This window comes from Pseudorasbora parva, chromosome 24 (genome assembly GCF_024679245.1).
Source record: "Pseudorasbora parva isolate DD20220531a chromosome 24, ASM2467924v1, whole genome shotgun sequence".
Lineage (NCBI taxonomy): Eukaryota > Metazoa > Chordata > Actinopteri > Cypriniformes > Gobionidae > Pseudorasbora > Pseudorasbora parva.
In genome coordinates, this window is record NC_090195.1 from 3932405 (window position 1) to 3949070 (window position 16666).

The 16666-nt window shown below is 37.8% G+C and overlaps 2 protein-coding genes across 2 annotated transcripts; one reads left to right on the top strand and one right to left on the bottom strand.

The window, feature by feature from the left end:
• The first annotated feature begins 2689 nt into the window (after nt 1-2689).
• Nucleotides 2690-11911, top strand: atp6v0cb (ATPase H+ transporting V0 subunit cb). The gene is made up of 3 exons (XM_067434911.1): nt 2690-2958; nt 9750-9933; nt 10893-11911. The coding sequence occupies exons 1-3, from the start codon at nt 2886-2888 to the stop codon at nt 11095-11097; spliced, it is 462 nt and encodes a 153-aa protein (XP_067291012.1). The 5' UTR covers nt 2690-2885; the 3' UTR covers nt 11098-11911.
• A 1194-nt stretch (nt 11912-13105) lies between these two features.
• On the bottom strand, nt 13106-16249 carry nubp2 (nucleotide binding protein 2 (MinD homolog, E. coli)). The gene is made up of 7 exons (XM_067435323.1): nt 16104-16249; nt 15618-15736; nt 14830-15028; nt 14060-14214; nt 13828-13938; nt 13676-13745; nt 13106-13408 (listed from the first exon to the last, which is right to left on the bottom strand). Exons 1-7 carry the CDS (start codon nt 16114-16116, stop codon nt 13272-13274), a joined length of 804 nt encoding a protein of 267 aa, XP_067291424.1. The 5' UTR covers nt 16117-16249; the 3' UTR covers nt 13106-13271.
• Between the last annotated feature and the right edge of the window lie 417 nt (nt 16250-16666).

Here is a 16666-nt window from a genome sequence, read left to right on the forward strand (position 1 = left end):
GGAGCCGCACGCAAAGTTACAAATTTTGACGTGCACACCGCCAAGCGAAATTGGGTCTCGCGCACTCCTCGTTGACGCAATTTTTGCCGTGCACGTGCGGACGCGTCAAGTATAAACAAGGCTTAAAGCTACACTGAAGTTGGCCGTTTGATAAATGCAAGTTAATTCTTCAGTTCAATATTTGTGTCTAAAAAAGGCACATAAGTTCCTGTAGAGATAGCAATACACATTCTCCTCTTTTTTTTTGCCAAATAAATGAAAGCATGTCATCTTTCTCTTGCTGTATCAAAATCTCACCTAGCTTTCCTCAGAGATAGTCAAGTTCAGTTTGTGCATGATTACATGATATAACAATAGTGTTAATACTGTATCCTGAATTGTGGATAAGTAAGCTATATATCATATTATGCTGAAGTAAATTTCTGGAGTGTTAACAAGTAAAAGCAAAAACGACAACAACAACCGTACAGAACTTAAAAACCGTGACCCTAAAGCCGTGATACGAACCAAACCGTGGCTTTTGTGAACCGTGCCACCCCTAATGTGTACCTAAAGCAGTTTTCATCCATTTTATTTATTGCTTTTGGTATTTATTCAAGTGTATTTTTTGTTAACAGACTGAGAGTCCATTGCTTTTCTTGTTTTTTGGTTGTTTTGTTAATTTATTGTGGATATTTAAAATGTTTTCCGTATCAGAGTCTTTAGAGATAAAAGTTTATTGATCTTTAAAAAAGGTGTACCTGCATTATTATGCCATTATCATTATTTTAGATGAAAATGGGTTTAGAACGAAAAATCTTATCATTTATCGCAATAATTTCTTGACCAATTTATTGTCCAGCAAAATGTGTTATCGTGTGCTGTTTTTGCCTTTTAAACTCTGGTGTCAATTAAAAATGTTTCTTTGATGGTCAGTGAAAATCACTTTATCAGTCTTTTTATTCAGCAAGTTCATCCGTGTGTGTTCATTGCACTGCACTGCCATTCAGCTCAGTGGTATCATAATTTTCCTGTTAGACATCAAACATGGAACTCAACTCAAGAACTCAAGGTCTTTTATTGACGTTCTGTACATGTTACCACATAAGAACGAAATACGTACTCAGGACCAGCAGCGTAAAAAAAAGATAATTATCATACAGTAGGCTACATAGAATAATTAAAACATAATTTAATAGACTACAAAATTTTAAAGTAACATAGTAGATATATGTACAGTATAGTTATAAGGTAGTCATTGCTTTTCTTTAGGCCTTACTTAAAACGGTAAAGGGCCTCCAACCAAATTTTGCTTAGGGCCCCCAAAGGTCTAGGGCCGGCTCTGGTCTCATGATATGTGTGTCTGACCTTATAATGCAGATTCTCCCCTTGGCTAAATCAGACCAGATTAATTGATCTTCCCCTCATGTTTCCTGAACAACATGTGTCCACCAGGCAGACTGACGCTGAAAATAAATACGGCTTTGTTACAATAGTTGGATACATTTTATGCAATTTATGTTTTTATTTAAAATATCGAACGATATATATATTTAGTATTAAATAAATGTTAATATATGTTCAAAACCATAAATTAAATGTTATTTAATTATTCTAACAAATATTTGTTTTTTATTGAATATATTTTTATATTAAATAAAACATGATATAGCATTATAGTGTGGGAATGAAATGCACATTAAATAAATATTTGTTATCTACCCCACACTATATCTGCTCATGTTTATTAACATTAATAATAGGCTATATTTGTCAGTCTCGTTAAATTCTTGCTGACACAGAGGGCGGTGGGCGTGGCCTGCACCTGACGTCACTGCCCAGAATGACCTTCATCTCGGGAATCCTCATCCACTGCATCACACTTCACTGTGTGGCTGACATAATATCACTTTATTATAAAGAAGCTTCATTATAAACATTATAAATATCTGAAGGCCGTTTAATAGACATCAGACGCCGTTACATAAACCCAAATTCTATTTTTGAATAATAAAAACCCTTAAAATGTGTCGCGCCAACAATGTGTATAGTAATCCTACGCCCTTAGAAAAAAAAGCCTCTGTAACGGTTAAATAAAAATATAACGAATGCAATTACGTTAATGTTGCACGTTCAAACGAATAGTTATCACACAATGACGTTTTTGCATTCATTTGGCAAAAAAATGCATTTTAAGTAACATAATGAATACAAACATTTAATACGAGGATTTTAAAACGCACTATTTTACATTAGATTGCGTACGTGTTAATTCATGAGGGAAAATCTGTAGCTAGGCTACGCGTAGCTACCATGGAGACTAAAGGTTCTAATAACCCACCATTCAGTCTCAAATAATAAGGAATATATTAAATACATTTAAGAGTATACTGTGTTAACACCCAGATTATAAACGCATGATTTCTATTCTAAGGGTTTTAGCATCTTCAGTATTAAAGGGAAAGCCCGCAGCGGAGCGCACTATTCTCAGTTCAAATGGGGGAGGTCACGAAATCATAAAACCGTTAAATCACTGTCTGCATTGCATCCATATGCTTTCTATTCAATGACGCATTACGATTGTAGTTTTATATTTGCTTTTGGACTCTAGTAGAAAAAGTATACTGGCGTATCCCTATATTTTATATTTCTAATCCCCCTCCAGGAGTCGGATGGTATTTTCCTCACCGTGTGTCAGGTGACGCTTTCAGCCATTTTGTACCGCAGATTCATCCGACAGGATCCGTGACAAGCAGTTTCCATCATTTGATTGGGATTTAAAACCATTGTTCTTTACCAAACTCTTTATCCCCAGAGCCCGGTACCCGTCAGCTTGCACGGTTCTGCTTGTGTCCAGCAGTATTAGTTCGGTGTTCTTGGGGTTTTGAGGTGAAATTAGAGGAATAATGTCGTCGGGAAGCCCTGAATACTCATCGTTCTTCGCAGTGATGGGCGCATCAGCAGCGATGGTCTTTAGCGGTAAAATATTTAACACATTTATTAAACATTTATTGATTAATATGTATATAATTTATATTTGCATAATTATTTAGTCTTGATTCTTTGATCTCCCTGTGGAGGTCACATTATTCTTGATATCTGATAAAATGTCATTCTAATTATATTATTTACCATTATTAATGCGAAGATAATAGGTACACTTATTTAAGATATATTTTAAAAATATTTAATAATCATCAACTAAATGATGTCTGCTGGATTATAATCCAATCCTGTCCGTACTGGTTCCATTATTCCTAGTAACGTTATCGTATAAATATTGTACAAAAAAATCTTCTATGTATTTAATAAAACACTTTCTTAACGTCTACATTCACATGATGATGTCTTTATGGTCACCATACATGTGCTAGTCGGAAAAATAATGCTGGTGAAATGTTGAATTTATTATTGGAATTATTCATTATTGATACTATTGCAATGCATGTACTTTGATCATAAAATGTCAGATATGTTAATTTACATGCCAGTAAATGCTGCTGTAGAGAAACAAGCCTTTGGGTTAACCGGCTATGAGATGAAATGCATTCCCTGGTTTGGGTAGATTTAGAGATTATAATTTCTATGCAAGGGACATAAATGGCAAGAGATTATTGCACAGGTTTTTTTCCCACAAGTATTGATCACTAGGCTAAATTATTAAATTTAAGGTGCTGCCTGACAGTTGTGCATTAAATAATTATATTAATAGTGTGATATTTACTGATTTATTGGGTTATTTTGCTAAATTAACCACAAACGGCAAGGTATTCCAAAAGATATACTAAGATCGACCTTTTAGTCATTAAAACAGTGATGATGAGCAGGATGCATCTGTACCATCCTTTACAGCAGATGATAGATGACCCAGAAATAGATTGAAAAATATCACTCTCTGCATTTAGCATCAGATCTGGTGTTTTTTAAATGGATGAAAATCCCATTAAAATGCATATTGACCATAATTTCCCCCAAATTTTCAGGTTGATGCTGCAGAAATAGTGCGACGCTGAAATGTACGTGCAATTTACAGTAGGGAGGGACATCACGACATGATCAAATGCATTTGTGTTTATTTCCAGCTCAAGGCATCATGCTGTGTATTCTCTGCTGGACTGTTAGACGGCACTTCAGGCCTGTTTGCTCTCTATCTGTAATGTTATCTCTTTGTCAGCGTCAGTAATGCAAACAAACTAATGCTGCAGCTGGTGTGTGTGTGTTTGAAATGCTTACAGTGTTGGAGAGAATGAATTTTTTCTCTTAGGTGAGGTCAGTAGATGCTCTGCCAGGCCTGTGTGATTAAGATTGAACGGCTTTCTTAATGAGAACGACACTGAGCTCAGGAAAAAACAGCGGCATGTCTCTCTCATCCTTGTCTTTGTGAGTAAAGGAGGGTTTTCTTTAGTGTGCCTCCCGGTTTCAGTTCGTCGCTGAACATGAGAGTGAAGCTTAGAGAAGAAAGAGCTGAAGTTGATTTATTATTTATATATTTCAGGGATTCTGCTACTTTAGATGGGGAACACAGAATACAGCTGACTGCCGCTCAGAGTCCTGTTTACCATTAAAATACACATCAAATCAAAATTGACTTGATTTGAATTCAATAATTCATGTTCAACAACGACTATAAAAATAGCTATGAGCTTTCACACTAACAGACCATAATCATCCTTCATTATGGAAACAGACCTTTTTTGTGCACCATTAATGCATTATTGCTTAAAAAAAGGTAGTCTTCATAAATTGCTCCGCCTCTCAAATGACATCACCAAGCCCTCTTATGTCCTGCTCCTTCCCTCCATCCATCTGGATTCACTGTAGTATGTAACGCCTCTTTTATGATCCAGTTTATTCAGAGTTGTATATCCAATTGCTTCCACAAAAATGTAAAATTTTGCTGTTTTAAAGGATGTCCTAGGTTCTTTATAGCTCTAATACACTTTTAAATGTGCAGCAATTGTGATTTAGAAATTTTTTACTGTCACAAATGCTGTTGTTAGAGCTTAACGTATATTGAACACACAACTTTTCATTAAAGGCACAGTATGTAATTTTTCGCATCTAGATGTCGCTCATTCAAAACACAGGCACAGCTTAATGACGGCTTGATATCGCGGAGCTTTTATTCTGCCTCAGACGAGCGCTTACACTTTTTCCGTTACGCTGTGCGTTCACTTGTTCACACTGCAGTAAGAGATCAATATTAGGCATGGTAAAATCAGTAAATCAAGAACACCACATTTAAACATTGAGCTGGAAAACAATGGTTAGTTTTCTGTTGATGAATGATCCAAACAGTTGCTCACCTGTCTAATAAAACATCATGGTTTCTACAAAATAAATCGAGGGTAACGTGGATACGATGTTATTTATAGGCGACACAGTCTGTGTCCTGGTTAAAATGGCTTATTTCTCAGTATTTAAACATTATTGGAATCATTTGGGATAATGTAAGTACACAAGTCAACAAAATAATTCTAGTGGTTTTTGGATATTTCAATCCACAAATCTTACATGTTGTGCTTTTAATTTAGTGACTAAATTAGATGTTGATCCAGACAGTCAGATGGAACAGTTGAATTTTTATGTCAGATTTCCACATGGAGGAAATGAGTTATTCTGCGAATCCCTGATAGCACTAGTCATTGAGACTAGGCTGATTTAGGCCCCGTCCACACGAAGCCAGCGCTTTCCCAATCCGATCTTATTTTTTCTTCGTTTCAAGAAATATCTGCGTCCACACGAGATGACGAAAACTGACTAAAACGATGTAGTTTGCATGCCAGGCCAGTGTGTGGCGCTGTAATTCTGCCACAGAAATACACTAAAAACGGAGAAGAAGAGTTGTGGCTAGAAGGGGTATAGCAGTGGTCGGAGGTGAGGCAAAATCTCACGATAAAATAACAATAAATACATTTGCTACTTAACAGATGTGTTTTATTATGGTCTACACCTACCCCAACCCTAAACATACCCTTACAATAATGCAGATACGCTAATTAAATGACACAATATTGATGTGCGCATGCCCAGTGCCCGTAGTTGTATCCCTTAACTTTTTCACCGTGCTGGACGTAGTGTGATGACATCACCGTTTCAGAAAATATACGGATTCGCTGTACACACGAAGACGGAAGATGATCGTTTTCAGGTTTATCCGCTTTGGTACCCGGTTTCGGAAAATATCGGATTCATGCTTCTAAAACGCCGGATCCGTGTGGACGAAACGCTGATATGGTACAAAATGTATACGTATACAGCTAAACGCGCCTCCGTGTGGACGGGGCCTTAATCTATACTATATTTACTGGTGGAAAAAAAGTGACTTGATGAGTGTTGTGACTAACAGACGAGATGCTCACAGATAATTTCTGCTGCGACTGTCTTTAGAAGAGCTGAAGCTAATTTGAGTTCTGCTCTTTCATCTGACAGATGTCTCCTGACTTGGCATCTCGTCTCCGTTCAGTCTTTGTAGTCCTGTGCATTTGTAAGTCTCTCAGGATGCGTCTTACTATATAAATGTGTATATTTAGTAAAGCAGGCTAGTATAGCAGAACAAAATGGCTGTCTTCAGGACGATATGCCATGTTTTTATTAGGGATGAACTGTATGATAGACTGATATCAAAAAGCTGATTAATTAATACATTTTGAGAGATGTTTGGTATCAGCAAATACCTTTTTTTTCTCAATTAAGCATTAGTTTTAAGTAAATATAATTTAAAATAAGGCACAAATCATTTCCAGTATATTTATATAATTAGTCATTATATCAGTTATTGTCCATAAGATCATATTAAGCAATGAGAAACTATCTATTTCCATTATTGTGCATCATGCTAAATGTTGCATATTTAATACGTCATGCTTATAATGTTCATTATACAAGGCCTCTGATTCTTTTGATTTAAATTTAGTTTTGCACATGACTAGAGGCGTGTTTACACCAAATCCGTTCACTTTAAGAATTTTTTTTTCAGCTTATGAATGAACATTGACAGCCAATCAGAATCCATCCTGCTTTAAAGATCTTAAGCATTTAAAGTAAAAGGTGACACAACCTCAGTATAAAACAGAACAATATTGTCTGCTGGTAATATAGTTGTTGTTACAGTTGTCTTTATAGTTATCTTTCTTGGTGTGAATAAGCCTTAAAGGTACATAACTATGTTTTTCGTGGAATATAAAGACCTTATATATATTTGTTAACTTAGAATGAGCCGTTTCTATAACCGCGGGTCCCCTTACAGTGAAGTTGCCATTTTTTGCCATCATGTTTCTACAGTAGGCCTAAAGGGACAAACTTCTCTACAGAGCACTAGTCACTCTGCAGTCTCAGACCACAACATTTTTGTCCTGTGTCAGCCACCGTAGCTCCTCTATGTGCTTCGGAAGGGAGGGTGAGTAAGCCCTTAAGCCATCATTCTGGTTCTCAATGGTTATCCAAAACCAAAACTGTTCATTGGTTTCTAAATTGCACATGGGTTTACTGTGATTTATGCATCACCAGTCCCCGTTATTAATTAAAAGTTTTGAAAATAGACATAGTCAAACCATGCATTGTCACATTGGTCACTAAAGACATGAATGGCGAAGATTTATCTGCATGTGACTGTTATAAGACTTTAGCTATAGCATATTTCAGTAATATTGGGCATCAGTTTTATTTTTCAGAAATGTCATTAATTGACATGTTTAGATTTTCTATCAAAAATAAAGCTAATAAATATAATAAAATTGCTATATTGTTAAATTATATATTATTTTCTTGTTTATGATGATTTATGATTTACTTTAATTTCTACTAAAACGAGTTTGCTATGAAAATAGTCTTTGATGCTGATGTGGCAATAAATAAATGAATGAATGAATTATTAAATAAATGAGTCATCACAGAAACAAGTTGTTCATTCTTTGCAAAACCTCTTCAAGGAACTGTTCATTGTTTTTGTCATCGTTACCCTGTAAAAGTGCTCCGATCAGTTGAACCTGTATTTATTCTGTCTCAGTGTTGTTCTCAGAGCAGGTAGAGTTGTTCTTCAGTAGTGTGTGTTTGGACTGTGGCCATCTGCACACTGACGGATTGATTCAGCTCTACATCGCACTGGCCCATCTGTCACCACACACACACACACACACACTCACACACTCTGTTATTGGCTAGTTTGGGTGATTCTGTGCTGCAGTAGTAGTTGTAATCGTGGTTAATGCGACTGGTATTTCCAGCAGGGTTACCCTTTAATCCCGGAAACTAAGATTAGACTAAGATTCCTGGATGAACGAGCTGTAATGTGCAGTAGAGGGTTAACCGTGTGTGTGTGTATGTGTGTATGTATGTGTGTTCAGGTCTGTAGAATTAACACTATCTCCTCACAGACAGACAGCCGTAAAATACTGAGGATTCACGGAAACTTCACGGTCCTTTTGCAAATAAACGTAACACTTTTTTTAACTCTGTTTAGTTGCCTGGTTTGAACCCACGTTCAATTCCACCCGACTGCCGGTGCTTAAATTATTATATTCGGCTCCATGAGTATTATTGTGAGTAGCATCCTTACTAAAAAAGGAAAGTGTGTTTGCTAATGCAATCTTCACTACGTCTATTGCTCATTCAGCTTTTTGAAACCACCAAAACAACCATCCAAGTATTAAACATTTTTATGAACTGGTCAGATTTATGATTTTCATCTTTGTGGATGATAAAATGGTGAAGCAGTAAGCAAACAACTCGCAGCATTTCAGAGTGCCATCGAAATGCCTGTAGCAACTGATTAAAAACGCTCTAAAAGCAATCAGAATGGCGTTTGGGGCATCTAGGACATACTCAGAGGAATCGCACACCGGATGCGCACTTCGTATTGCCCGTTTGTGGTTAACAAAATTGATATGATGAAGGACATCGTTGCTAACCTCCGTCACTGAGAGTTTTACCTCGATCAGGGCGTATCTGAATTAACATCAGCAATCTTACTCTACGCAGCTGAATTCATCCTGTTCGTTATTGTTACATTACTGTGTGCTATTGAAGTCAACTGAAGTGTGTGTTGTGACCTGGTAAATCCAGTAGCTAGCAGCTGTGATCACGATATCCATACACTATTATTTCCATAATTCACAACAGGGCAAAATGAAAGATTAGAAAGGTCTATGTTTATTATAAATGTTCTCCTGCATGTTTCAGACTTTATTCACGCTGTAAACTTAAGTATCTTGCAGCCCAGGGTGAAGTCAAAGTGTTCATTAATGACAATTTGGGACAAATGTAATGTAATTTAACAGGAAACCATTGGTGGCGCTTTCTGGCTTGGCTGGATTTTTACATCAGTTGTACACTCGTTATTGTGGTGCATTGTGGGATTGAATGAGTGCACTCGATAATGTCCACTATGGTTTCTGACACAATACAAATGGCTGTCCCTTCAAATGCTATTTAAGTCTATAGGGAGCGAAGTTTAACCACTTCAGCTCTGCAGCATATTTCGAATAATTATGATGTAGGTAAATTTGGACCTAAACGTGGGGCGCAGAGCTGAAGTGGTTAAACTATAATAGTACATCAGTGATACTAAAATGACAGTTTCTTATTGAAAATCTGTATGAAATGAATTTTGCATCTTTTAGAGCAAAGGATTTGATGGATATGACCATTGTGGACTTTTTGACTCGCTGTTTGAGTGCACTTCACAAGTCATATAATGTGGCATTCGTATTTCCGCTGCGGTTTTGATGCCATAAGGTGAAGAGTAACCGTCTTCTCTCTGTCTCTGTTAGCGTTGGGTGCGGCGTACGGCACGGCGAAGAGTGGCACGGGTATCGCCGCCATGTCTGTGATGCGTCCGGAGCTGATCATGAAGTCCATCATCCCGGTGGTCATGGCGGGAATCATTGCTATATACGGCCTGGTGGTGGCCGTCCTCATCGCCAACAGCATCTCAGACAAGATTACTCTCTACAAGTGAGTTCAACACCAGCACTACCGGAGACTGAGCATATCAGCGTTAACAAAAACATAAAACATATTCATCACTGAATATAAAATACAGTATATTATAGGGGTGGTTTCGTGTTTTTTTTCTAGACTTGGTTGTGTTGTCTTAATACTTTTTTTTTCTTCTATTCTCCCTTTATTCCACATCGCTGTCTCCACTGTCCTTTGAACGGCTCGTTTGCTTCCTGCTTCTATGAAGCCCATCCCTCTGAAAAACGCAATGGTCTTAGATTAGTCAGATGGCCAAATGTAGTTTCCTGTATTTTTATTGGCTGAAGTGCCAAGCACAGGTTGTCCGTTAGCCACGCCCCTTCCCATTACGGGCAGAAGTCACATCTGCGGAGACTAGCGAGGGTTTATGATGTCACCAACCCAGGAAGAAGCTGGTTGTAGTCCAAACCGGCCGTTTTTGTAGGAAATAAACTGCCGTAACTTTAAAGACAATATCTCCGTTTGCATTGAACTTTCAGCGCTGTAACTTTGCAGACACTGTTTATGCTCAAGTAGTCTACTTTCAGTATCTACTGAAATGACACTGATTCAGATTATAAAAATGAAATAAACAATAAAAATGACTAAAGCTTTAAATAAAATGGAAAATATTTATAAATACTATAACAGTACCTCAATCATACTAAAATAACACTGAATATTATATTATATTATAGTATTATGGTTGTTGCAATGCTAAAATGTTGGTAGTTGATTCCAGCATATTTTCACAATTGTCACAACCTCTCTGTATTGCTGATACAGTAGAAAGATTAGTTCTGTTGTTGTTGTTTTTTTAAACCCTTTTAACGCTTAGGTTTTTTTTGCATTTCGTTTATTAATTTCATTTATTATTGTGTTGTTTTTTTTGCAATTTTATTTATATATTTAATAAATATTAGTTTTCCTAACGTCTGATTGTTTGTGTGTCGCAGGAGTTTCTTGCATCTGGGCGCAGGCCTCAGCGTGGGTCTGAGCGGGCTGGCGGCCGGTTTCGCCATCGGCATCGTGGGAGATGCGGGCGTCCGTGGCACCGCCCAGCAGCCGCGCCTCTTCGTGGGCATGATCCTCATTCTGATCTTCGCTGAAGTCCTGGGTCTCTACGGCCTCATCGTAGCCCTGATTCTCTCAACCAAATAAACTGGCAGTCAGCATGCAGCGCTGCCGGACCGCACGACAGGGGGATGTGGAACAAAAAATAAAAGTGGGAAGGAAAGAAAAAAAAATGGTACCTTAAACTAAAATGAAATTAGATGAATTGAGAGGTGGGGAAATAATCCTACACATTATAACAGGTTTTGCGTTTGGTTTTATCTCTGAAAGTGTACAGTCGTCCAGTTTGATAGTTTTGATTTCTTGTAAATGCGGTATATAGTGATTTTGTCGTGTCTGTGTAGAAAAAAATATAGTAATAATAATAATAACGTAATAGATCTCATTCTCTATTTGTTTCCCACACCCCTCCTACCTATCGATCTGTTAGCCAATCACGCGTTCTCTTTCGCTCCCTTCGCGCTAGAGAGGGAAAAGCACGAACGCCTCTGGTTCCTGTCTCTTCCTGTCACGTGATTTGGGAGTTTTATAAATTTCCACGTTGGTGTCAAAGAAGTGTTTGTGAAGTGGAAAAACGCACTGATGAATCTGTATGTGGAATGGAATAGTTTTTGTTGACGTCCATTTTTGTTTTCCACTGATTTTATTTATTAAGATATTGTTCATGAAAATGTACTTGAAGCTCCTCAAATCCTTTGAATTGATATTTATATAAACATAAATCTATATATATACAGATATATATATAAGGATAGACGTGCTCTGGCCGGGGTTCTGGGTGCCGTGTTGGGGAGTATTTCGGCTTGATGTGTGTATTTATGGTTGTTTCCTGTGTATATCTGATGTTTGGTTGTATTAAAGGTGTGTGTGTGCCCCTCGTGGGTCTCACAAGTGTCATTTCCATATGTCTATGTTTGCAGTGCTTTTTCATCATCAGATAGATCGTGTGAATGTGTTCAGCTGTGTGTCGGAGTATGCAGTCTTCAGCCCGACCTTGATAATAATTCACCAGCAGCACTGATAGATCTACAGCTATTTTTCACTCCATTTTTAGTGTAAATGACTTGAATATTCACTATCAAACACTGGGTCTCATGCACTAATAATGATGTGGATTATTTCTATTTGCATACACACGTACATCTGATTATTACATTTGTGTGCGCTCATTAAATTGCTAATTCAGTGGGTTTCAACACTTCTGACTTAAAAGGCCCCCCAATTTCCTGCTCTATCTATGACAAAACTGTTTTATTTTTTAAATTAACAGGATCTGGGACTGCGTATATATTAAATGAATTAAACACGATAATTTTTTGTTATTCTATATGATTCAAGATTCTGATACAAGTATGTTTTTCACTATAAACAGTAATTTAATTAAGTGCACTTAAAGTATTTAATTTTAAAGTCATGCTGAGTTTGTCGAGATGCTCTGGTTTAGAACTGCTGTCATAATATCAAAGAATTTTAAATATTCCAAATGAGCAACCACGTGTCCAAGATTAGTTATTTGCATAGAACACGCCCAGACCATGTCCATATATGGGCTTCCCCCCCTTTGTTTTTATGACGTGCAACAAGCGTGATATCAAAACAAGTTCAAAGAAATCTATTTAATAAGATTAAATATGTGGTTTGACACATTTATAAAAACACACAGAGTACTTATGTGTACTTGTACTCGTACGAATCGAGTTATTGATAAATCGCGAATCCGTTTGTATGCAGATTTCATGCGCATATTCATGAGCACGTGCGGTTAGTGAACGATCTGATAGATTGCTGGACTGTACAAGATTATGACTATCTTTGACCTACAAAATATAAGATTATTTGAAATTATATGAAATTCCTAAGTGTTAAAAAAGACTAAATACTATATTTTTCTTGCCATTGTTCACGTAAAATGGAAATAGAAAAAAAACAGGCCAAAGGGGATCCTCGTGATCAAGATGAAGGACATAAAATGGGTAAAAGTTACTGCATTTCTCTTGTCTTCAAAAACATGTCTATAATAACACATAATTTGCTTTTCACTGTTTATAGTCATATTTTTACATATAATTATTTACAAGTAACACAAAGAGCACTGTTTGTTTAATATTTAGGGTGTTTTTTTTAATTAAGTTGCATCAGTATGAAACGCACTGCATTTTCAATAACATCTAATATCTTCATATTTAAGGCATAAAAACATGTACAGATAAATTCTCTCATAACAAATGACATCACTTGAAGCCTGAATGTGAAGCTTCATCTCAGGCGTCCAGGCTGCTGAGGAGAGTGTTGGCTATATCACAGATGGCTGTGTATGTGCTGCTCTCTGGAAACGCCTGCAGGAAGTCCCGGCCCTCATCTAAACTCGCTGTCAGGAGAGGATCCAGCGGGACGGAGCCTGGAGACAGGATTACATGTGTTTAGACGCCAAAGGATCTGCTGTGTCAGTGAAATATACACAGGGGGCCAAAAGTCTGAGGCCGCCAGTCAAAATGCTTCTAAAACTGTATTTCCCTTATTTAAGAGACATTTGGACCCCACTATATTGACTGACAAATACAAAAGTCTCATATCTATCCTCTCCTCAAACTCATTTAAACGCAGTGAGCTGATGTGCACCATCAGGTGGTGAATAGAGGAACAACACAAGTCAGAAGTGAATTACCTAGAAACACAGATCCTGTGAGCTTGGCTAATTCCTCACCTCCACCTTTAGAGAAAATGTTACTGCACTCCTGAAAAACACACATCAGCGTAAAGTTTAAATAGATTATTAGATTTATTTAAGGTGCAGCAGTGTGTGTTTTTTACACTCACAGAACAGTGTGGACACACAAAGCCGCTCATGTTCTCCACGATGCCCAGGATTTTCACACCGGTCTTCTTACAGAAGGTGATCTCGCGCCTCACGTCTCCTGTGGAAACTGCCTGACATTTATAAAGGGTGTTCATGCATGTTATTCAGCAGACAGGAGATTTACAGTGCCAGTATGGACATCTACACAGTGTGTGTGTGTGTGTGTGTTTGTGTGTGTGTGTGTGTGTTTACCTGCGGTGTAGTGACCAGGACAGCTCCATCCACTTTATGCTTGCGTAGGTTCTCGACGACCGCCAAGTGTTCGTCTGACGTCCCCGGTGGCGTGTCCACTAGCAGAACGTCCAGCTCGCCCCAGGCCACATCACTGACAAACTGCCCAATCAGAGCTGGAAAAGTGACCGGCATTTGAGACAAGAACACATTAGGTACCAAAGTCCAAAAACTCCAGCTGCCATGTTAAAGGGTTAGTTCAACCAAAAATGAAAATTCTGTCATTAATGGTAAATGGACTGCATTTATAAAGCGCTTTCAACAGACCCTATGGCCATCCAAAGCACTTTACATATACCTCACATTCACCCATTCATACACTGACTGACACTCCCTAATGTCGTTGGACACCCGTCAGACCTCCGCTCATCTTCACACACAGATATTAGTGTTGAAATCCGATGGCTCAGAAAGGCCTTCATTGACACCAATGTCATTTCCTCTCTCAAGACCCATGAAGGCACTAAAGACGTCGTTACAAAGCCCATCTCACTACAGCGGCTCTACAATCATTTGATGAAGAGACAAGAATATTTTTTGTTGTCAAATAAAAAATTGAGAGAGGAAATGACATGGTGTCAATGAAGGCCTTTCTGAGCGATCGGATTTCAACACGAATATCTTCATCTGTGTGTGAAGATGAACAGAGGTCCAACGACATGACGGTGAGCAATTAATGACAGAATTTTCATTTGTGGGTGAACTAACACTTTAAATGTCAAAGGTCGGACCTGTTTTTTTGGGCCCCCTCCATACGACGGCCTCATCGGAATCCTCCAGCAGGAAGCCGATGGACATGAGTGCGAGCTTCTGCTGCGGGTCTGCGTACACGGGAACCCAGCCCGCGTCACACTGATGCACCTCCGGCTTCCCCACGCTCAGCATCCGCGGGATACTGGGCCCGCACAGATCCACGTCCAGGATCCCCACCTCATCAGATCACACAGAGCAGAGCAGAGTGGAACCGAATGCAGCAAAACAGAACGTATTCAAATAGAGCAGAACATAGTAGACAAGAGCAAAATAAAATATATTAAAATAGAGCAGAATAGCATAGAACAGAGCAGAAGATGACAGAATACAGTAGAGCTGATGTATGATAAAACAGAATAGAAGAAAATGGAGCAGAAGAAAATAGAAAAGAGCTCAAGTTTACATATATCAGAATTGAGCAGAACAGAATATACTAAAACAGAGTTGAATATAGTAGAATAGAATAACACAGAGCAGAAGATAATGAAAAAAGAGCAACATTTATTATAATAGAGCAAAACAGAATATACTACAATAAAGTAGAATAGAATACAAAGATAATAGAAAAAGAGCCACAATTATTATAATAGAGCACAACAGAAGATATTAAAATAGAGCAGAATATAAGAGAAAAGGAAGGTTTACTAGAATGGGATAGAGGAAAATATTACAATAGAGCAGAGTGGTATAGAATAGAGGAAAATATTATAGAACAGAGCAGAAGAGAGAATGCAGTAGGGCAGAATAGAAGAGAATGAAGTCTCACCTTCTTGCCTGCATGTATGAGCGCTAGGGCGAGTTCAGTGGTGATGGTGCTTTTCCCCACTCCACCTTTACCAGACAGAACCAGAACCACTCGCTTCACCTCAGACAGATTACCTTTCTCTGAGAAAAACATCGCCTTTTCAGTTAAACCCAAAGACACGTGATGCTGGAAGGTCATGCTATGGTATTTATATATTTATACCATGTACATATCATCATTTTAAATGTACAACAAAACCATTGTATTTTCATTCTAGTTGTCTTTTGAACTGTTTTGTTTATGAACCATGTTTTTACATGACATTGGTGTGGTTCATAAACAAAACAGTTTACTATATGTTCAAAAAAAAATGATATTGATTTCAAAATGCCTGTATTATTGCGTTTATCATTTTTTTATCCTGTTGCATTTTAGGACAAAATAAATTGATTGTTGTGAAGTGATTCAGTTTATTAAAACACTACTGATCAATGTGATCGCACTTACCGCTGTGGTCCATGTTGGTTTATTTTTACTTCCGCATTGTTACACGTAATAAAGACGTTCTGCGTCAAGCTCGTCCAATCAGATACTAGAGTGCAGAGCGTCTCTCCTTACTATTGGTCATTTAGCCGATTTAGTCACGCCCATGTTATTCTCCTGTAGTATTTAAAGTTTTCAGCCTGGTTGGAATATTAGCAAATAATTATAAATTAACAGTAAGTATGTGTATTAATTTTGTTATCAAAAATGCTGTTTTTATACTATGATTCCAGCCTGTTCTGCAGGCTTTTGAGTTCACCACGTCATTGATGTTTACATGTTGTTCTGTAGGTCAGATAATTCGTCGTTTAAGGTAAAGTTGACGGAAAGCCAGCGCGCGCTGATCCTTAAAGCGGCCTTTAATGAGGATGATAGACAGAATGACCCGTTCCGTCTGTCAAATTACTAGTCCTACTATGGCGAAAGCTTTGTATAAATGAATATTCACTACGTATAAAAGACGTTTTCCCAAATACGGCTAACTGATTGGCTGAATGGAGACGACGTAAGTAGGCGCCCAGTTGGGT